Genomic DNA, 23,789 nt, shown 5'->3' with positions numbered 1-23,789 from the left:
ATGGTGCGTTTTTTGGCGCTGTGGATGGGAATTCTTCTCCAGTTTTGTCGTGCAACGATTTACACCAACGACTGGGCGATAAGGACAAGAGGGGACCGTGAGTCTGTCAACAGGATAGCAGAGAAATATGGATTTACTAATATGGGTCAGGTAAGTGTCATCCAACATGAAGCACCAGACAAGGACCCACCGAGCATGTGCAGCCTTCATTGTGGTCGATATAGTTGTTGTTTTTTAATCATATTTTGACGTTTGTAATTCCTCATTCACTCACTGTTCATGTCGGGTTATTATAGAGACGCTCAGAGTGTCGGCCTGTCAGTCCACAAGCTTCAGGCCTCATCCCATTGAAGGACTTTGAGCTACAGCAAAATGACAAACAAATCGAGACAAAATCCATCGTAGCCTACAGAATGATGGTTGTTGCAAAATAATGCCCCAGATCTTTAGAAAAAAATCTTCTCTTGCTCAGCACTGCAAATATAAGTTACTATCTAATAACCAGACTGCTAATTACATCTGTAATGTCATATAGAACAATATGATTGCAAATGTCCAACTGGAGTAGTAACATACATAGTATTATATTTAAGATGAAGTGCAGTAGAGGAATAGAGAAGAATGGACAATACGTTTGTGTACAATTTGTGTGCAAAAGACAGAAATTTATATTGTATTGTGCGAATAATAATGGTACATTAAAACGTATATCTCATCTAGACGGGACACATTGAAACACAGTTACACAAAAACACAATGCACAATAGAAGCTACATTAAAAGAAGCACCAGGTACTCCATGATGAGGACTGAATTAAGGTTAAATAAAATATACATGGCTACCTATTCTTGCCTTGAAGAAGATTTTGCAGAGATTTGAGTGCTTTTTAAAATGAAATCTAAACATATAAGATGTTGTGTGCTGAGGTAGCGAGCTGACTTGACAAAGTGTCTGTCCTGACGAATTAAGATATTTTATGGCAACAGCGACAAACGCTTTTCTATAGATGTATTGGAATTTTGAAAAGCAATTCACTGCCTGCCATCTGCTCGGCAGAAGCTAGAGCAATGTTTAATTCATTTCTGTACAAGATTTAAGAAAATCATGATCATTTATGACAGTCAAAAGTCATTTTTGGAGCTGCCGTAGATGATTCTGTCTCAAAATGATTAAGCTGGTAATAAGCCTAACTGGTAGAGGTAGCGCTAAACTGCCATTAAGCTACTGCAGAATGAAGTTAAAATGTTAGCCTTCGTATACGGGCAGCAAAAGGTTTTGCTTTGGGGGACTCCTAGAGAACGTTTTATATTAGAAGTCAGCGGCTGCTCATCTGCATTACAAGCCTGCTGAGATGTTCATCGGTGTGTGAGACGGATACCAAGCTTTTTCACATTTTGTTCTCTCACCTCTTGCCTTTATTGCATTATTATAACCCACCCTGACTATATAAAGTAATATTAATTGTCCAAACAGTTAAAGCTCAAAGAACCAAGATCCAGCACTTTATTGCCATTCCAATCGAGGTCGCAAAGTGTTGTCAGAACTCATTGATTCCAAAGAAATTAAACAAAATAGAATCAGTCAGATACACCCACAGAATGACCAAATACAAACTAAATCAATAAATAATAAAGCAAATAAATAAAACAGAGCGAGGCATCGAGGCCAGGCCCATACGAGTCTACACAATGTACTCTCTGAGGAGAGGTGCTGTAATGAAAGCTGCAGGTCCATGTTCCACTATAGGTGAGATGAGACCCGTTTGATAATTACCTTTATATTGCTGAGGTCAAAAGCTAATTTCACAACAGAACCATTAGGGAATAAATTAGGATCATAATTTATTCTAGCCAGTCACAGAAAATAAGTAACCTATGACACCTTTTTATATTAAACACAAATGAGCTGCAGCTCCTTTTCTTATACATGAGACAAATCTGTTTACGTCATGGCATTATGGACACACACGCGCGCACACACACACACACACACACACACTCACGAGCAGCAGTGTGGCTTGAGTCTTGCGGCTCAGGTTGCTGTTGCTCAGGTTGCTGTTGCCAGGTGTAAGGTAACGGCCTCAATGAAACACACCAAAGGCAGTTTCATAATTTATCAGCTGTTTATTACAGTGCCGGAGCAGGACGGAGCAACACACCTGCACCTGCAAACATATTCATTTTGAGGATTTGATGTCTGTTTTACTAGATTGGAGACCTGAAGAGTTATTACAGTTTCCGTCACCACGAGACGCCGCAGAGGTCCACTGTGTCCAATAACGAGGTGGCTATCAGCGTCGCCAAGGAGACCAAGGTATAGTAATGGGATATGAGGAGACTCTGCTGGATTATTAATCAGCAGCGTGTTCCCTCCCTCCCTCCCTCCAAACGCATAAACTCACACATGTTCATGTACACACTCATCCCCTTGCACAACCACAAACGCTCAAGATAAAATGCCCATATCACACGTTGCATTTAAAGTGTGATTTATTCGAAGTTTGATCTAATTTCTTTGTAGCTTTTGCCATCGTTTCTACCAGTAATAATAATACCTGTACCCTCTAAGGTAATTGCTGAGATCTGAGAACATGATGACATCTCCAAAAAAGAAGTCCGATGATTTACAAAAGATAGAAAATTGCCAAAAAACTCCAGCCTAGTCAGATCGAGAGCAATGCTAGCATGTCTCTAAGTGCTAATGCAACAGCTGCTGATATTTAACAGGTATAATGCTTACCATGTTGACCATGTTGACCATGTTAGTTAAGCATGTGGGCGTGTTAACATATGCTAATTACGCTAAATATGAAGTACAGTTTAGACTGATGAAAATTATGTTGATTGTGCAGAATTTTGGTCTAGTAAAGTATTGGACAAATTAAAAAGTACCTGATGATGATGATGCAAGATAAATAGTGAGAGGATCATCAAAGTCATTGCAATTCATCCTAAAGGGTGTGGACCAGATTTGTGGCAATCCATCGAATAGTTGCTGAGACATTTTGCTCTGAATCAAAGTGGTCCACCTTAGGCTGAGCCATGCAGCTACACGTGTCTGTACCAGTACCCTGTGTGTTCCTTCTCAGGTGGAATGGCTCCAACAGCAAGTGGTCCAGAGAAGAGTAAAAAGGAACTCCGGAGCCGGTCACATCTCCTCCACTGACCAGACCGAACACCTTCCCACTGCTCGTTCTCAGTTTAACCGCACCCAGACACTGCCCTATAACAATTCATTTTGGAACAGCCTCTGGTACATTGTGAGTCTGATTTATTCAAGTGTTTTGTCCTTTACTAAGCTAAAGTCTGAACCACCGACGCATAAACCCAGACAAACAGAACCTAGAATATACCCTGATTAATTCTTTACTCAGGAGCTAAATTGAACGTCTCACTATTTGCTCCACAGCACTGCAGTGATGAGTCCAAAGGCTGCCAGTCTTGTATGAACATTGCGGGGGCCTGGAGGAGAGGGTACACCGGGAAGGGTGTGGTGCTGTCTGTCCTAGATGATGGCATCGAGAGAGAGCATCCGGATCTGAAGCCAAATTATGTAAGTGCCCTGGGATGGGACACTGTTCTCGGGAAGGGGACATTAATCATAAGCTATTTGGCAGAGCTCTTAGTTTAAGCGCGCAGAGCTGAGACAGATTTTGCAGCCAGAGCTTTTGGGCCAAAGGTTCGGAAAGAGCGGCCAACAGTATTGGAATGGACATAAAACGTCTGATCCACTTAACCGCGGAGTGGACTGGTGAATAATGCTCGTTGTGATTTTTGTCTGATGAAACGGAGACAGATAACCACCAGCATCTCATAATGTGCTGCTACTTACTATCCATCTGATTCAGGATCCTCTGGCCAGTTATGATGTGAACGGACAAGACGAAGACCCTTCTCCGAATAATTCCAACAATGCTTCCAACTAGTGAGTACTTGTTATTCCTAGATACCTCTTCGCAACTGCTTTGCAGTTTCCTTTTCCTCGTCACGATTCCAACTTTAATTAATGCACGCTTTTCTTTCCACGTTTCAGTAATTACATGCACATATGGATGTGCAAAATCCCCCCCCAGTCTGAATTCTGTCTTCTCACTGGTTTGATGTAACGGAAATAGCCCATCGTCTCCTCATGCATATGCATCTAACCTCATGTTCTGATGTTCTCCTCCTGTTCTCTGAAGCCATGGCACACAGTGTGCAGGGACGGTTGCTGCGGCTGCAAATAACTCTCATTGCACGGTTGGAGTCTCTTTCCACGCGCGGATAGGCGGTGAGTCCAAGTCATGGCATGAAAACTGGAATGGGGAAGGAGTTTTGGAGGTTACAAGTTTTGTGTGGTTGCAAACACTTGCTCTACCTGTAGGCATCCGTATGCTGGATGGCGATGTGACAGACATTGTGGAGGCCCAATCCCTGAGCTTCAGACCACAGCATATTGACATCTACTTAGCTAGCTGGGGGCCAGAAGATGACGGGGCCACTTTGGAGGGACCCGGGGCTCTTACTCGACTTGCTTTACAGAATGGCATCAAAACAGTGAGAGAAAGAGAGTTTGTTTATGAATAAGGCTTGTTGGTTGCATGTGTTTGTTTATGTCTGTGTCCTACCTGAGGCAGTATATTTACTTCAAGGGCATATCTTTTCCTTCTCATCAATGTGTAAATATCATTAATAAATGAATCACCTCTGTCTGCTTCCCCCAATTAATCTCAGGGCCGGCACGGGAGGGGCTCTGTCTTTGTCTGGGCGTCGGGGTACGGAGGGCGAAGAGGGGACCACTGCTCCTGTGACGGCTACAGCAGCAGTATCTACACGGTCTCTATCAGCAGCAGCACTCGGCGTGGAAGCCAGCCAGATTACCTGGAGCGGTGCTCCTCCACACTTGCGACAGCTTACACTGGAGGGGAGACGGAGGAGATGGTGAGTAGAGGCTGTGAGTAACGTGTTGAGTACCAAAAGGGCCACGCTGTGCCGCGATGGGTCTGTAGGGGTAATGGAGGCACGTTTGTGTTGAGGTGTTCGCTTCATCTAAATCAAGGTGTTTTATGAAGAACACTGTCTCCTTCTCAGTCACCGGTTCCAAGCACACTCTGCACATTGCTTCTTTACTATAATCAATCCATTACGGGTAGAGTTGCCAAGATTTAATTACAAAAAATAAGCATTTTTATCACTTGAGACCATCACCCCGAATATAAATGATTTACTCAACTAGATTTCACGAGAGGTTTATGTGTATTTTATGTTACAGGATCATTTTCAAGATGTTTCCTGGAGAGAATCTTTTTTTCTTTTTTTTAAGGAATTCTAAGGTTCAACAACTGTATGTCCGACACATCCTGGAAGTATTTTAGTGTGCACAGCAAACATGTGAAACACAGTTTACTTGGGTTTAAATGGAGCCTCACGGCCCTTTTTGTTTTCGTTATAATTGTACATCAAGGTACACATTACTGACGTCACACCTTTGAACTTGAATGATGAGGGTCACAGCTGTGATTTACTGGAAAAATGAAAATCAAAAATATCAGAACTTTGGGTCAAGTCTGTCCATCCAAGAACAACTGGAGCTATGACTGGCTCACATCAGTTCAACTTCCTTTTCTTGTTCTGCAGAGCTAACCGCAGACTATGGAATAAATGATGAAATGTGTTGTGTTATGATATCCGTGTTGTTGCGTCCAAGACACTGAGGGCGTAGCAGCCACCCTCCCAGAGGCTTGGAGTGTGGAGGAGCATCTCTGGTATATTTAAAAAGACAACAAATCTGAAAATCACTGACATTATTTTCGATGATGATCTGTGTAACTGTGGTTGGACAAACAATCCAGCTGCTTGAAGCTGCTTAAAGCCAAAAAAAAATACACATTTTCTGTGGAGCAGTGTTTGGGGTGAGCAAGCAACAACTTCGGCAGTTGAGTGTTATCGGCTGAGACACCTGTCAATCAAATTAACTTTCTTTCCGGTAGAACAATCATTTGAAAATCCACAAACAGTGAAATTTGCTCGACGCTGTAAGAAGGGTCTATCATCTAGAATAAAATAAGAATATTGATAATGAACATTATCTGGAAATTGGCATTGTCCTATTCATTTCAAAAGAAGTATTTTGAAGCCTATTGTTCATTTGCACTAGAAACCTCAGGAGGAGCTGCATTGGAAAGCACCTCAGCAGTTGCAGCGTGTCTAATTATACAGTAAGAAGCTTTGTAAACATCCTGAAAGCCAAAGACTCGAGAGGCCTTCCGTAGCATGCCAGCATAGACAATATGGCCAAATGACAGTGGAATACCTAATTACCTACTTCTACTTTATTTTCTTTTGATTGATTACCAGTAATCTTTGTGTTTTGCACAACAACCCACCAGGGAAGAAAATAACGTAATTATACAATATGTAATTACTTTGGCATTGAGGCATTTTGAAAACATATCAATAAAACAAGTAGCACCTGCACATTGACTCCACATATTCACCACAACATAACATTCGGTACAGCCCAATGGCAGACAAATGTCATCTAATGGTATATATCCTATCACTCCACGACAATGTAAGTTTACTCCATTAAGGCCAAGGTTTGGAATGGCAAGTGAATATTGTTAAAGATGTAAAAGATCTGGTGTCCTCGACAGGTAACGTTGGGTCCAGAGCAGAGCTGCAGCCGGGCTAACTCAGAGACGTCGCTCTCCTCCTCCATGGCCGCAGGCGTCATCGCTCTGACTTTGGAAGCCAAGTAAGCAGCTCTTGCACGCACACGCACAATACATGCAGGCGCCATTAATTGCTTTGATCGGGTGATGAGATGCGTTTTCTCCGTTTGACCTTTTGTCAGCCCTTTACTGACCTGGAGGGATGTGCAGCACATTATTGTCCGGACATCAAAATCTCATCATCTTCTTGCTCCAGACTGGAGCGTTAATGGAGCTGGATACAACGGTATTCCCACTGGACTTCTGCTAAATTTCTAATTCGACACAGTTTTTATTTTTATTTTTTTTATTGCAGCATTAGCAAGCAGTTTGGAGAAAATGAATAATTACATGATCGCTTTTGAATCATCTCAAAACTAATAATGAAGAAGATGAACAAAGATAAGTTCAGCTCGATAAGCATATTTTGTAAATGTTCTCTCTGTTCTTTTTTGGGAAACTATCAAGCAGCGAGCATACAAAACTAATGAGATACTGTGAGCAGAACAGTAATAAACGCCTACAAAGTCCCGGGAGTGTGTGATGTTTTTTTATAAGCTACAGCGCCTTTTATGCCCCAGCTAATGTGGTATGTGTGTGTGTGTGTGTGTGTGTGTGTGTCAGTGAGCCACCTGTATGGCTTTGGCCTGCTGGATGCTGAGAGCATGGTGAAGGAGGCCGAGCGGTGGAAACAAGTCCCCACACAGCACGAGTGTGTGGAGGAGGCTCCCATCCAGCTGAGCAGGTATCACACCGACTGCTCTGCATCTCCGCTTTGAGTCAGGGCTTCCCTTGATTCCTCCCTTTTCATCACACTTCATCTATTTCTGTCTCAGTTCACACATGGATTTCTTTCGCATTGATTCTCGCATACTTTCATTTTTTAATGTACTTTTTTAGTTCTCCTTTCCTTGTAACCGTCTCTTGCGTTTCCCTTTTTTTCTGCCACTCACTGTGTGTCTTTATTCTTTTCCTGTCTCCGTCTCATGACAGAACTATTCATCCGGGCTCGCCGCTGATGTCTGTGTTTGAGAGCGCAGGCTGCTCTAGCGAGCCCTTGCAGCACGTTGTTTATGTGGAGCATGTTGTCGTCCGTGTAACCATCACTCACAGCCGTCGCGGGGACCTTTCCATTACTCTCGCGTCACCTTCAGGCACCGTGTCGCAGTTGCTCGCTAACAGGTAACTAGAGCAGTGCTCAATCACGGACCCGATGTGTGGGAAATATGACCAACCCTCTCCCTGAAGCTTCGCCACGTGGTGTCTACACACAGTAATCTATGAGCAACATTTTTGTTTCATGCACAGCATAACTCTCCACGGTGCTAAATTCTTCCATTTGGCACCTTGTACTATTGTGGGAGGGGGTGGGTTGGATTTTGGCAAACACTACTGGAAAATCGCAGGAGTCGTGCTCTTACAGTGTTTCAGGGAACTGGTACCTGAGCAAGTTTTCGGGCAAAATTATTTTCTATTTCTATATTTACAAAATTACTTTCGGCAAACTGCAATGTAAAAAATACAGCATGTAGCAAAAAGACTCGGGTGTTGATTACTCTGTGATTTAAAGCACATTTGGGGGGGGGGGGGGAATTAAATATGTACATTTTCTCAAATTCTCTTTTTTCAGCTGAACTAATCAATACTTTTATATTATATTACTACAATAGTGGTAGTAATGTTAGCAGCAGCAGTAGACTTAGCAGCAGCGGCCCCATTTGTAGCAGTAGTAGTATAATTAGCAGCAGTTGTAGCTGTAGTGGTAATACTTTCGTGATTATTTAATGTCTTGGTTTAGGCCTCTTGACGACTCACCCGAGGGATTCCAGAACTGGGAATTCATGACAGCTCACAGCTGGGGGGAGCAGGCAGCAGGGGAATGGACTTTGAAAATCCAGGATACTTCCTCTCAGAACAGAGACAACACTGAACTAGGTCTGCTCTTCCTCTTTGCAACATCACAGCATTATGAAACGTACATTGAAGTTCAACTTGAACCGCAGCTAAAATACAGTGCAGGCTCTCCCGAGCGAGGCCTCTTATCTCGCTCTCTTCCCGTTTCTCTGTTGTTTCACAGGGACGCTACAGGAGTGGTCCCTGCTGATTTATGGCACTGCAGGGCAGCCTTATCCCAGTTATCGTGAGCGGCGAGCCAGGTCGGCTGAGATGCCGATGGACAGTGACCTCGCCGAAGAATACAGTGGTGAGTCAGGTGCTCGGCTGGTATTGAGCTGCCCCTTTTTCACGCTCAGACAGCAGCTAAATGTTGTTGTTTTGTTAGTTCGGGTAGTTTTGTTTATGTAAATATGCACCGACAGTATATCAGCAGCTAAGAGATTCACTTGTCTGTTGTAGCCATGATGCTGCAGTGACTTTGTGAGTATTTGCCTTTCCAGGACCCTGCGACCCAGAATGCAGTGACGATGGTTGTGAGGGGCCCAGCCCGCAGCAGTGTGTCACGTGTTTACATTTTTTTCTCAAGTTCAAGAACAGCACAAGGTTGGCATGATTACACAGCGTAGAGTCTGTAGATCCAGAATGCAGGATACAGTATTTGGTGATACTGCAGAACTTATGACTCGCACATATTGCAAATAAAAAATATTAAGCTGGTTTTTTTTTTCCCCCATGTGTTTATATTGTGGATCAAAATTCTTAACAGCAACATTATGATGATGAAAATGGATCCAGACTGGCATTTTCTTTGGCCCGTGTCCATCCAATAGGATGTGTGTGTCGGAGTGTCCAAGGGGATTCTGGGGCGACCGGCGGCGTTGTAAGAGGTGCTTTTCCTCCTGCGAGAGCTGCAATGGGAGTCGCAGTGACCAGTGCACTTCCTGTAAAGCTCGTCATTACCTGACTGAGGGGACCAATACCTGCACGGCCGCTTGCGGGGATAACTACTACCTCGATCACGGTTGGATTTCTGGCCATTTCTGAACTGTGTTTTGGCACATGCTTTTGTCGTTACACAGAAGGAATATCCTCCCGTGGACCTTTTTAAGGATCCATCCATGGCATATCCAAACAGCTGCATATGAGCCTGCTAATGAATAGTCAGTTGATGTAACTGCAGTTGAGGGGTGTGTGAGTAAGATTGATAATCGCTGTGATGTGTATTCCATGTGTATTGTTTCATTTCCCCACAGATGCAAATATGTGCAGAAAGTGCAGTGAAAACTGCTTGAAGTGCACCTCCTACAGCATCTGCACGGAATGCAAACCAGACACGAGGTGAGGCAAATTCTCCCGGTGATGGTTGAATGAACTGCTCGGAAAACATTTCTCCTTCTCTTCCAGCAGCTGAGAATACTGATTCTCCCCGTTCACAAAACGCTCTGCAGCATCATAACAATTAGAAAAAGCTTCAATGTTTTTTACTTTTCTATTATTATACAATGTGTTTTCCTTCCCGAGTCGCACACAGCTCAAAAAGAAAAAATATATTTTGATTACCAGTTTCGGTACCATCACAAGAAAACAAAACATCCCTGTCACATTCACCATATTGTTGGGTTTGAAGATTCCGCAATACTGTGTTCAATGACTCAGTTCATCGAGAACTTGTGGTGGTGTGCTGTGGGTTGGAAAACTACAGTCTAGGCAATGAGTCATCTTCACGGTGTCACATGATTAGTTCTGTGTGTGTGTGTGTGTGTGTGTGTGTCACGGTGCCACATGCTCTCTCCGGCTTCTACAGTCTGCAGGGGAATCGGTGCCAGCGGAGCTGCGCGGCGGGATCCTACCACGACAAGCAGGAAGGCACATGCAAGCCCTGTCATAAGGCCTGTGCTACCTGTGCAGGTGAGAGCACAGGTCAAGGGGTCATGGACTGTATGAAAACCTCTTATAAATTGTCATTAGGGAGTGTTTGCAGCACTCTTCTGTGTCTTTTATCCATTTAAAAACACATTGTTCCTGCGTCGGGCGACATCAGGTGCAGGTGTTGCGGCATGCAACGGTTGTGCAGAAGGCTTCCTGATGGAGGAGTGGAAGTGTGTGTCCTCCTGCAGTACTGGCTTCTACGCCACGGAGCCGAACCCAGAGATGGCTGATGGGCACAGGATATGTAGGAGGTGAGCTCACTGGTGTGTGTTCAGGTGTGGGTGGTTTGTTTATCTGCTGATGGCAGGCCTTATGTTTGGCTTCTGTGCGTGCGTGTATATTGTGCTCGTTTTCATGCTGTTTTTAGTTGTGTGCCTGTATGGGTGTAGTTAGTTTTTCTGTGTGTGTTTTTGTCATCAGTGTGTATGTTTGCGTCTATGCATGTGTTCAGTCTCGGTGCTCTCCCCCTCAGGTGTGACGCCAGCTGTCTCACCTGTGTGGCGCCGAGCCGGGGGAACTGCAGCAGCTGTTCCAGCGGTCGCAGCCTGCAGGAGGGCGCGTGTGTTGTTAACACTGTGTGCAGAGACGGTCAGTCAACCATCTACTTCCTCTACCACGTGTTGGCTCACTGCTGCCAGATAATTAAAGCAAGACATTCAGTTCTTATTACTTTAACGTCGCAAAAAACGATGATTTCCTTTTTAACTGAAAACAGCTGTTTGATAGGAGTATAAAAGCTGATTTATGGATATTTTATATCTATATATGTGTTATCATTACTCTTCATTCTGAGTCAACCATAAGTCAGTCATGTTTATTTGTAAAAATGTGTCGCATGAGCTGTTTTGTAAATGCGACATGCACCCTTTGGTATCTAAGCCTCAGACAATTATTAATTTCTGAGTCGTTCTCTTGCTGCATGTCTATCAGGAGAGTTCCACGACAGTAATGGAAAGTGCCACGCATGTGATGCAACGTGTCTCAAGTGCACAGGGCCGCAAAGAGAAGATTGCATCAGCTGTGGTTCTTCACGGTGGGTTGGTCTTGACTTTTTAAGATACAGTGTCAGAGTGGAAATCAAGTCATCCCTCCGAGTGAAACAATGCTGCTTCACCATGATTTAGAGTCGCAAATAACAATATTTCACGGATCTATTGGTGTTCTAAAAATCAAAGCCAGTAAGATGCTGACACTTCTTTATCAATGAAAATGAATTGTGTGTGCTATTATGCCAGAGTCTTCTCTCATTTTAAACAAAATGTCAAAGAAAATGAAGCAGAGCTGAAATGATCAGTCACTTAATTGACGAGTCAATTCAAAGAAAAATAATTGGCAACTGTAATGAACTATAATAATGATAATTGATGAGTCGTTTCAGTAATTCTGTCAAGCTAAATTAGCAGAAGACAAATGTTAAACAGGCTCTGGTTCCAGCTTCTGAGGAGGTGAGAGAATTTCTGTTTTTCTAATCACTGTAACCTGCATATCTTTAAGTTTTGGACTTCTGCTCAAACAATCAAGGCATTGCAAGATGTCTCCTTGGGCTCTGAGATTTCACCGTTTTTGACTTTTGAAAGACGATTTATTGAGTTTATTATTATATTTGACTGTACTGAATATGAATAAGTCATAAAAATGTGTCGTCTGTTGCTTTTTAAAGAACAGGAGGAAAATGAACTAATTGACACTGTATGACAAAAGACAGTAATTCACTGTATACAATGTTAGGGATACGTTAGTGTTGCTGATATATTGCTTATACCAGCATGTCGATTGTATATCAGAAATTAGATTTTCAAATAATCAGCATCAGTATCCAAAAATCCCCCATTGCCTCCCAGTTTATCCAACCATCCCCTCCCTCTCCGCCCTGTGTCAACACGCTCAGCTTCATCCGTGTAACTCTGCCATATGTTACATGCTGGCGTGTGAACGAGTTCATCTCGTTTGACATAATTCATATCTGTGGTGTTGCAGCTGAAACAAAAAGTGGTTTGGATGTTGTTGTCGGCTGCAGGGCTCTAGATGTCGGCCTCTGTGTGATGGAGTGTGCAAAGGGCAAGTACCAGTCAGGTGGCCAGTGTCACCTGTGTGACCACACCTGTGCCACCTGTGTGGATGCAAGGCCTGCCAACTGCACCAGCTGTGACACTGGTGAGGACTAAACAGACTGTTTCACTTTCCTAAAAATAAGTAACAGGACTATATATATATATGCACACACAATAAGAGATAAATAGCTTTTTGTTCAAACACATTTATGTGCTAAAAATGTGATTTGGAGACCTATTGGGTCAAAAAACAATCCTAATTAGAGCGGTGAGAGTAAAGTCAAAACCGCAAGGCTGTAAAAGCAAAATAATGAGCTGAAAGATGCTAAAATGTTTCATAGAGCTAAGAGGAACTGCAGAGTCAGGTAATTATTTTCTGTGTTCAAGTGAAGTAGAATTATTGATGAGAGCAGATTTAAGAACCACAACTTAAAAGACTGGCGATAATAAAATAATCGATTATTTATTTTCTATGAAGCTAAATGACAAACTGAATGTTTTGTGCATAGAAAAAGCGAATAGAATCTAGAGATTCTTATGCCTCCGAACTTACCGAATCGGTGTATTTTATCAACTTGACACCAAAATCCAAATGGAACTGTGGAAAACCAAAAGTAATCGTGACTCGAAAGTTCAGCGCCACACATATTCACACCACGATTGGCTATCTGTCCTCCAGATAAGTTTGGACTGGAGCGATACTTGTACAAAGGCCTGTGTCTGGACGCCTGTCCTGAGGCCTTCTACCACACCGAGGAGAGGAGCTGTGAGCCCTGCTCGGACCACTGCCGGCTCTGCTCGAGCGCCACTCACTGCCTCGAGTGCAGCTCCTCCTCCTACCTCTCCGATGGCGTGTGCGTGAAGCCGGAGTGTGGAGAAGGTAAACAAGGTCACAGTGTTATTCGTGAGCTTGGTTTTCTTATCCCTGTCATGCTACACTCTTTTCTGTTTTTTTTCTCAGGGGAGGTGGAGGATCCAGATTACGACGAGTGCATGGCCTGTGAGGAGGGCTGCAGAAAGTGTGTCTTGTGTAAGTCACTGCTCAGTAGCCGTAATAAAGTTTTCTCGCAATGAAGACCGAGCTTTCCTCCTCGGTGTGTTGCCGACCATGTTCAAGGGTTTCTCCTGGTTGCTGTTTTAAAAGGAGAGTTTCTTTTTGTCTGCTCTCAACAGATAACCCCAGGCATTGCCTTTCCTGCACTGAGGGCTTTTACAAGTAAGGCCGTGTGCCTCACTGTCGCCATGTGTGATCTAGCCTCCCTACACTCGCTCTGCCTTTCAGTTCACTGATGCGCTAGAATGAAAAGAGCCCTTTTTTTTTTGCTGTGAGAGTAGAGTGGATTTGTGTGCGAGTGTGAGTGGAAACCACAGGTTTAGACGCAGCTTTTGCTGTCAGTTTTCAGGACGGCTGCTACAAAAACTGCCCGGCTAAGACGTACAGCGTGGACGAGGAGATGACCTGCGTTCCCTGTGATGACAACTGCGTGAGCTGTGATGAACACGAGTGCTACTGGTGTGAGACCGACCTCTTCTTATCAGGTAGAGCTGCCCCACGTGGTCAAGACAAGAAGGCGTGAAGCAGTATTTTCAGTGGTGGAGGAAGTATTCAGATCCTTTACTTAAAACATCAATATTGCAATATAAGATATTCCATTACACGTAAAAGTCTGAGAATGTGAGTCTTCTTTTTTATTGTATATACTGTTGGGTAGTTTATACGTATATTTTATAAGATAATCACGTTGTTTTATGTAAAATCTTAATTTCTGAAGTAAATAGTAATTATAGCTGTCAGATAAATGTAGTAGAGTACAAATGTATAGTATTTTCTCCTAAAAGGTAGTGTAATAAGTATAAAGCAGCAGAAAATGGAAATACTCAACTGGAGCACATCACATTTGTACTTATGAATAGTACTTGAGTAAATGTACTTTGTTATACATGTTGTTATGTTTGCTACAGTATATTTAGGGCATTTCAATCAATTTTTACTGGGGGGATTGAGCTTGGACTGCTCCAACTTGTTTGGTTTTCTGTATCAGAACCAACTGGCAGAAAAGCAGGACTCTGAGAATAATTAGCAATTACAAATCTTTCTGCCACTTCAGCACCACTGGCAGCGCCATGGATTTATCAATACGCGGTGCAGTTAGTATCAGTTAATATAGATTCTAAATTGCACAAACCTCAGCCAGATAAATCAATGAGTCGGCCCCAGCATCACTCGGGGATGGAGACAGGTAGGTTAACAAGGGGCATGCATTTTGCTCATTTAGCTAACAAGGTAATTGCTTATTGACTATATATTATTGTTTTATTAGAACCGATGCATTTAAATGTTACAGCAGGTCAAGCTAATTGTATCTCTTCTCTTTACCACTTTATTATGGGTAATTTAATGTCTGACAATGCATCGTATTTTACAAGATGATGACTCATTTTCAAATAACAATCTTCGAAAGTCTTTAGTAACTATATACGGGACAGATTCACGACCAAAATGCCTTGTCGGCACTATTCCAACCTATTCAATGTATTAAAACTGGATTTTGATACGGGTCTTTTAAATAGTCGTTGATGTGTACAATTGGTGGATATCCCTTTTTAGGTAACATACAAGTAACTTAAAAAATGAATTTGCCCAGTTAATTGGTTTACATACAAAAAGAGAGAAAACGTCTATTCTCCCCCCAGAGGGGAGATGTGTTTCGGCGTGTCCTGATGGCTTCTATGGTGACGAAGACAGCAATGACTGTGAGGAGTGTCACTCGGACTGTGTGACATGTGACGGCCCGGAGCACGATGACTGTCTGTCGTGTGAGGAAGGGAAGATGCGAGAAAACGGGGAGTGTGTATCTGACCATGAGGTCTGTCCCATTCAGACCTTTCGCAGCGGTAAGACTCATACTTATGTATTCCACTAATCCAACTGTGTGCTTATAATGAATCAGGGATTTGGGCACTTTCACAGGGGCAGAAAATAAATCTTGGAGGGTAATTGGTCTGTGTGCCGCCGTCCCTGAACCCCGTGCCAACTTAAGTACTCGAAACAGGCAGAACTACTGAGCGTCGGCCAGATACGGACTTTGAAATAATTGATTGTATATGCTGAACATTTAGTCCCCCCCAAGAATTAGTAGGGTAGACCTTTAACCAACATATGCTAATTAGTGCGAGACAAGACATCTTAATTATAGGAACTAAAGTAACTGAGAAAAGTACATAGGTTATTACAAAGGTTGAAAGAACTAAAGTTATTATTAAACTTTTGATTTTAGCAACTACAAAACCTTAGAATAAAGCCTCAAACCTCCACACACAATTTGGATTATCACCGTGTATCAGGATGCAGTAAGGCTTTTCTGTAGTTGTCAGTTGATTTACATTGTGAAGAGTGGGTTTAAGTGAAATGCTGTCGTAGGAAGATTACTATCATGTCTGTACACTGACTATGAAGCTAGCCAGCAGGCAAATGGCTGAGCACAATGACTGAAATCAGGGGAAAACAGCTAGCCTGACTCCGCCCATCCAAAAAATAGCTACCGCACACTACCCCAGTAAAACAACAACGTATCATCTTTGTTCATGCTAAGCTAGCTAATCACCTGCTGTTTAGCTTCAAGACATGAGAGTGGTATGAATCTTCTCATCTAACTCTTGACAAGTAGGCGGAAAACTGTTTTTCCCAAAGATTTCAAACTATAGCAACCTCTATGTCCCGCATTATACTGCAAGTCACTAAGAAGAGCGTGTACCACTATCTGACTGTTCGGGCTCCATCTGTCAGCCAGGACAGTTATTCGTACCGTAACTATTGTTTCCCCTTCAGATGATGGCGAGTGTGAGAACTGCCACCAGTCGTGTGAGTCCTGCTCTGGAGAAGAGAAGAACCAGTGTACAAAATGTGCAAAAGGTCAGATTAGATGTTTGGTTGCTTTCAGATCTGAAACAGCAGTTTCATATTTTCGTGGTTCCCCCACAACCTATTAATCTATTTTGCCGCGCAGTATTGACGTGTACCCTTCCTTCCTCCTCCAGGGTGGTTTCTGACCACACAGCAAACATGTGTGTTAAAGTGTCCGGGGGGTTTCTTCGCCAGTCGGCTGAGCGGTGTGTGTGAGGCCTGCCCTCAAGGCTGTTTGCAGTGTGTGGACAGTCAGCACTGCACGCGCTGTCAGAACACTCGTACAGCTCAGTTATTCCTGCAGGCTGGACACTGTGTCCAACAGTGTGTCAGGTCAGGGGTCAATCCTATCAATATGAATTTGATATGTATGTGTTCACATGCTTTTTACATACTAGGACATGATTGTGCGCCGGCTTTATCCGGAAATTGATTATTCTCCTTTGGAAATACTGTAGGGATTTTACCCCTGGTGGCAAAATCATGTTGAAATCACATCTTTTGAACATCAGGTCAGATGTTTGAGGCATGATATCTGGCAGGAGACGTATTAGCCGGCCATGATTCTGACATTCGCCACTTGATGTTTATGTGCCATTAAATTGTGACATCCTTGAGTTTCAAGGAATATCTTCTGTTGCTGAAGAGGTCCTTGAAGCATCCATTAGCACTGAGATGACTATTGAACTTTTTGGCCATGAAGGCTTTATTTATTTTTTTACTACTTGCAGCTACCAAGCACCTTTTTGTGAAGTACTACATGATTGTCTGGATGAATCATTCGTTGCCATCTGTAGACTGAAGCAATGACCGGAGCAAAATGTCCTTGTTTACCCAAGCAGCAGAACACACATTGATGACAGCATTGTTATTATTTTCAAATGGTGAAAAAATAAAAAATATAAGTAGTCAAGCGTGACACCTATTACAAGGAAAACAAATGAATTAATTAAGAGTCTTAATACAACAATATTTATACGTATATATTGTTTTTAAGTAGGAATTTTAAGTGAATGCATCTGTTTAGTGATACATCTACTTGTTGTCAATTATTCAGCCTGGTTGAACTGAGTATGCATAGTAAGCCCAGTGTACCGTCTCGTGTCCGTGCATGTGTGTCGACTGATGTCTGTCTGACTTCTCACAGGGGTTATCCTGCAGGCCAGGTGTGTCGTGGCTGCGCGCCTGGCTGTGCCTCCTGTGGGAAGAGCGCCACCCACTGTCTCAGCTGTGAAGAACCTCTCCTCTTACACGAGCACCAGTGTGTGGACGAGTGTCCTCCGGCGCACACTGTGCACGTCAGGGAGTGCCAACGCTGCCCCTCAGTCTGCCAGGAGTGCAACCCTCTTGGGCAGTGCACAGGTGCTGAAAGATCTGAATGCTGATTTGACCTCTCTATTTCGTCTTTGGATGATGTTATCAGTACTAGCAAGTTGCTGTTTATCTTTAGCCCCACTAGTGATATGGCTCTAGATGTTGTAATTGTGCTCAGTCAGCTGTATCCCAATGGCTTTGGTGATTCCCTGACTTTCCCTCGAGCGCCACCATTGTGTTGACAGTAAAATAACTCGCAACTAATGGATGGATTGCCATGAAAGTTGGCAGGCAATCACCTTGCCCACAGGAGCAATTGTAATTCTAACTGATGATCCCTTAACTTTTCCTGTAGCACCATTAACCACTTTGGATTGCTGAACACCAAAGCAGTGACATTCCCATCAGCCTCAGCTGTATTTTGTGTTTAGTGCTAATTGGCAAACGTAAGCATGCTTACAAGATGAACAAAGATATTGAAGGTGATAAACATTATACCTGATGATCATCACCAGGATTTAGCTTTACTAATCTGAACATGTTAGCGTGCCGACAGTTACTCATAGTCTTGTTCTCCACTAAATGCACTGTGTCTAAATGACATTGCCAGACATTTTATTTAATCTGCTGTGTACAATTGAGTGTGTTTGTCAAAATGACAACATTTGACGTCACTTTTTGAGAGCGACTTAAATCCGTGCCTGACAGGAAGAGGACTTTCCTTCCTCTTGTTTGCCTCTCCCAAGACTTGAGGGCGCTTCGTATAGTTCCACTGACTTGCACTAAATTGTTCTTCCATGCAGTGCTAAAAGCTGTTCTTTGTGCAGGCTGTGAAGAGTATCACTTTCTGCACGAGGGACTGTGTGTGCTAGACTGTCCCGAGAGGTTCTTTGAGGACAAAGGGCAAAGGGAGTGTTTGCGTTGCCACCCTGACTGCGCTTTGTGTGACGGCCCGAACGTCAATGACTGTGATGCCTGTATGGACCCCGAGGCCGCGCTGCACAACGGGGCATGCCTGGCAGCATGCCCCTCCCATACTTATAGAGACGCTATGACGGGAGAATGTAAAGGTACAAGAGAAAACATACAGCACATCGGATATTGTTTCACTTATTTTATTAGACATTTGTACATTCAGACGTCTTGCCCTGTTGGGTATGACAAAGTCAGAGATGCTCTATTTCTCCTGAAACTTTATTCTCTGAACATTTAATGTACTATTGAGCATCCCTTCATGCATCTTCTCAATTATATTCTCTACTGTGCCTGAGTGTGTTTCCTGACTTTTAGCTCAGACTAAAATAGCAACGCTTTTTCAGACGGTTAACAGGCAGCTGTCAAACTTTGAGAACAGAACAGCGATGCCAAAGACAAAGTCCCTGGAGAAAGACTGGCAGGTCTCAAAAACACAGAGGATGGCGTGTTTCGCCAAGGAAGATGTTGTAGGCGATGCCCACTTTTTGTTGCTTCATACAGTAGCTGCCAGCAGTAAGACATTTAAAAGGAAGTGCATTGCTGCACTGCACAATGGACAGAGGGTTTATTTTCATCTGAAGTGAAAACAGGCTGCAGAAAGTCTTTTCACAGATCACTTTTCGAGAACCCAATCGGTGGAAATCCGAACACATAGTGTTTCACTCCAGAAAAAAATTAATAATTCAAATCTTTGAACGGTAATATGTAATATGTTTTATTATCAACAGATACATTTGGTGTTTCGTGTGCTTCGCTGTGTGATATAATCCTTCGGCTCTGTTACATTCTTACTTGTATTGCCAGACTGTGATGCATCTTGCCTTACCTGCTCCCACGCTGGCTCCTGCACCAGCTGCAGAGAGGGTCAGAGGCTAGAGGGCCACGGCCACTGCGGGCCATCATCCAACAATTGCTCACCTCACCAGTACGCGGACCAGGACGGGGAATGCCACCCGTGTCACAAATATTGCCACCGGTGTTCAGGTCCGGGCAAAACTCACTGTCTGAGCTGCAACCAGAGACATCTCCTGCTCAGTGAGTCGACCTTGGTCTTTGTTTTCGCGAATTCTCTAAAAAAAATCCTGCTGGATAGCTCTTGTTTGTTTAGCCCTCTGATTATCTGTGTGTTTGGTACAGATGGCACCTGTGCGGTTGAATGCCCCACGGGCTACTATGAAGAGTCGGGGCAGAAATGTGAACCATGCCATCCTTCCTGTCAGTCCTGCGTTGGAAAGCACAGCCACGAGTGTCTCGCCTGTAAAATCCACTTATTTCGAGAGGGCAAGGAGTGTGTGGAGACCTGCCAGCACAGGTAGTTTAACCTGCTCACCGTCCAGCTGCGCCGCCCATCCATCACATTAAGTGCGGTCACACAGTGTTGTCATTAATAAAAGATCGGCCGAGTCACTTAATGTCATTGTGGACACTAAACCGTTGCTTGTCTTCAGTTAGCCGGACGGGGCCGCAGTTTTGGGGATAGAAGCTAATTTAGCTTGAGATTTAAATGGCCCTTCATGTGGCCTGTAATATGCTAATTCGACTTTATTTTATTTGGGGTGCGGTGATTAAGAGTTAAATTAATGGGCTGTTAAATTGAGGTGCAGTTATATCCTCCAGAGGAAACACAAAAGGGATACAAAGGTTTGTTTATCCTGTGCCACCCTACATACTTTCAGACCTGCAGCATATAGCAAATAAGAAAATATTACTTTGAATTTGTGCAGGACCCGTGTCTCACTCTCCTCAGCAAAGGTTTGAAGTGTTTTGTTATGTCTGCGTTGCCTCTCTCGTGGCGTCTTGGTTTCTATCATGTCTGGGTACTTACGGCTGTGCAAAGCTGCAAGTGACTGAGTAGCTGTGGAAAGGATGTTCCTTTGAGGACGAACAAAACTCCAAACTCGTCTCCTTTTTAATTGAATCGAATCTAATCATAACTTTCTCCCTATCCATCCGACAGTCACTATGGAAACACAGGCTCAAGGATGTGTGAGAAGTGTGACCCGAGTTGCAGCGAGTGTATCGCGAGCGAGGAGGACAGCTGCCTGAGCTGCGCTCTGGGTCTTATCTACTTGCGGAGAGAAGGCCGTTGCCTCCCCTCGTGCCCTCAGGGATACTACCACGACAGTGCACACAGGACCTGCGATGCCTGCCACGCCAGCTGCAGAACATGCTCAGGTATGAGCGTCGACTCGGCAGTAATTTGATATCGTGCAGACAAACATCTGCGGACTGCAGATGTGGAAATGGTAGATTGGTCTGTGCTATCAAGAATAATAATGTGACATACAGTACAGGTTCAAATGTACTGCATATGCTACAAAAGGGACATTTGTCTTCGAATAATATATTGACATATCAACATATACCATTAAACAAAATCACCATTCAGTTCACTTGTTAATATTTCCAGCAGCAGGATGGTGTTTGTTGGATTGACCAAAAAAAACTAAAAACACGGTGCTCTTGTTCATTGTAATGAAGGAACATGTCACCAAGTGCAGTGGTGTGGTTCAACCGATCTCCCTGGTACAGAGGAATACATATCAGGCTTTGGCTACACAGACAATACTTCATTGCAGGATCAATTGATTGTTGTTTTTGATATTTTCTTGGGATTTGTTGAAAATAAGATAAAAACAGAATATCCCCAGACTTACTCTTTAAGTTGTCATGTATCTGCAGGCAGAGATTCCCAGTCCTGTGACTCGTGCTACCCTGGATACCTGCTCTCAGATGGCTTGTGTGAGTCCATGTGCGACATAGGCCTGTATCCTGTGATAAAGGTAACCACACTCTTTGACTTTTTATTTTAAAAATGAAATCCTTACCCTGTCCTTGCCTCAGCCAAATAATTATTTCTAATATTTTGACCCTGGGTGTCATGCAATGTAATTCAGACAGACTTATTACTGCACCAGAATAAATCTCCTGGCTCATGCTGTGAGGCAACTGACTGAAAGTGTCTGGGAGGTAGATGTATATTAATTTAGTTAAGCTGAGATGCAGTGCATCACTTAGATTCAGTTCTTTCAGAAAATAAAGTTGTTTACGAATATATTTTGGAGGCAAAGAATCAGTAGTTGTGATTTAAAATGCATGCTGTCGCTGCGAGTCTGGGTATGTGGTATTTTCAAAAGCAGTCCTTTCTCTTGCCCCTCATCAGAATTCAGGCCACGCTTGTGAAGACTGTGACGGATCCTGTATGGAGTGTCGCGGGCCTGGTCCAGCCAACTGCACCATGTGTCCTACTCAGGCCATCTTAGAGGCTGGAGGACGCTGTCTGCTTTGTTGTCGCCATGAGGAGGAGGAGGAGGAGGAGGAGGAGGAGGAGGCGGCGGCCACAACGGAGCAGCAGGACTGTTGTAACTGCACCGAGACTCGAGGTAGGCTGTAGGTCGGTCTTGCTTGTTGAAAGAAGATGGAGGATGGAGAGGCACATGACTTTGAAGTGTCGGATTTTTAGTATTTTCTGATTCTACAGGGGAATGATCTGTAGATTAAACTCTCTCTCTCTGTCTCCCTTGCAAAGTAGACACAGTAGGGCTGAAACAAATCAACATTTTCATTGTTGCTTATCTTCATAACAAGTGAAAAAATTACCATCAAAATTTCCAAGAGCTCAAGGTGATATCTTTAAGTTGCTTATTTTGTCCAAACAATCCAAAATTGCCAATAAATACAGTGTGTGCAGTGACGGATAGCTTAGGGCAGGCTGTAGGCGACTTTGTTATGACATGCTATACTATGACTCTTTCTGAGTTGTTTTATATCATACTATAATAATTATACGGTATCTTTTTATGACATTTTTGGGCATACTATACCATGACTATTTTCACCATGCTATATTATGACTTTTTTTCCGAAGCCCTGTGTGTCATGCCTGTAGATCTCCCTCTAAGCATTAAGCTAGGGCAGTCTTTATGTAGACAGAGGTTGAACCCAGGGGGAAAACAGTCTGCAATTCACTTGCTGCTGCTCGTTATGCTTATCACTGAGTGCATGGAATAACTGAGGTTGACTCAGATGAGCATGTAAGTATTTGTATCGGCTCCTTTCTTCTCCCATCTGGATTCAAGCAGCTCGTCAGTGAGAGAGAGACAGATTTACCGGTCTTTGTGGGTTTCTAGGAGAGTGCGTCCTGAGCACCAACTTAGCGTTCAGAGAGGAAGAGGAGGCCACGGGTAATCCGACAATCTTCATCATCGCCGGCATACTGTTGGTGCTGGGACTGGTGGCTGTCGTCTTCATCATCAGGCACTCCCGCTCCAAGAGGGCGCCCCCAGACATCACTCCCCGCGGGTACGAGAAGCTGGGCTCGGGCAGGGGATATGGCGGCGGCTACAGCTCTGCTTCCTCAGCATCTTACAGCGGCCGCACCAGCTCTTCCGGAGGTCAGTTCCAGGAGGCTCAGTTGGTTGACATGGCTGAACGTCGCTCAGGGAGTAAGGGTAAGGACGACGACGACGACGAGGATGACGATGAGGACATTGTTTACATGGGCCAGGATGGCACCGTGTACAGGAAGTTCCGGTATGGACAGCTGGGAGAGGACAACGACGACGAGTTGGAGTACGATGATGAGAGCTACACGTTCCGGTGAAGTAGAAACATTTCTCCTCTGGATTCCCCCTCTTTCTTTATCTCCTCCTGCCCTGAGGGACAGACCCATTTATCCTTCACTGAATAGGAGTTGAGACTTGAAGCTATTTATAATAAGCTGCATTTTACAACTGTTCATTCACAAAATGTGCTGCAGCAAAATTCAATGCTATTATATTCTCATGGATTTTTTAAAATAATTATGCTTGATTTCTTTCTGGTTTGGAGAATGATGACGTCCAGCATATATCATAAAATGTATCGTGGACATTTACTAGTTTTGACAGTTTAATTAATCATATTATTCATCTTTTTAATTGTTGTGTTGAATTTGCATTTTAATCTTGAATAATAATGGTATTTCTTTAGCTTTTCTATATTCCCATATGTTTGCTGTCATTGCATTTCAATTTGAAAATGTGTTCTG

The 23,789-nt window shown here is 43.5% G+C and overlaps 1 protein-coding gene across 1 annotated transcript; it reads left to right on the top strand.

Moving 5' to 3' along the window:
- Positions 1-23,363, top strand: pcsk5a (proprotein convertase subtilisin/kexin type 5a; the record flags this gene model as incomplete). Its single annotated transcript, XM_079289059.1, has 37 exons — positions 1-150; positions 2,209-2,313; positions 3,089-3,259; positions 3,409-3,552; positions 3,848-3,924; positions 4,181-4,269; positions 4,363-4,535; positions 4,713-4,919; positions 6,635-6,735; positions 6,835-6,938; positions 7,316-7,436; positions 7,685-7,873; positions 8,490-8,626; positions 8,769-8,894; positions 9,088-9,190; positions 9,418-9,608; positions 9,841-9,925; positions 10,392-10,495; positions 10,629-10,767; positions 10,989-11,104; positions 11,447-11,549; positions 12,534-12,670; positions 13,247-13,447; positions 13,529-13,597; positions 13,741-13,783; positions 13,964-14,106; positions 15,262-15,462; positions 16,397-16,480; positions 16,606-16,804; positions 17,619-17,833; positions 18,613-18,855; positions 19,565-19,795; positions 19,898-20,072; positions 20,718-20,935; positions 21,443-21,543; positions 21,924-22,143; positions 22,891-23,363. The coding sequence occupies 37 exons, from the start codon at positions 1-3 to the stop codon at positions 23,361-23,363; spliced, it is 5,688 nt and encodes a 1,895-aa protein (XP_079145185.1).
- Between the last annotated feature and the right edge of the window lie 426 nt (positions 23,364-23,789).

This window comes from Melanostigma gelatinosum, assembly GCF_949748355.1.
Source record: "Melanostigma gelatinosum genome assembly, chromosome: 18".
NCBI classification, from domain to species: domain Eukaryota; kingdom Metazoa; phylum Chordata; class Actinopteri; order Perciformes; family Zoarcidae; genus Melanostigma; species Melanostigma gelatinosum.
The sequence above is the reverse complement of the archived record's forward strand: the minus strand, read 5'-3'. Positions and strand labels throughout refer to the sequence as shown.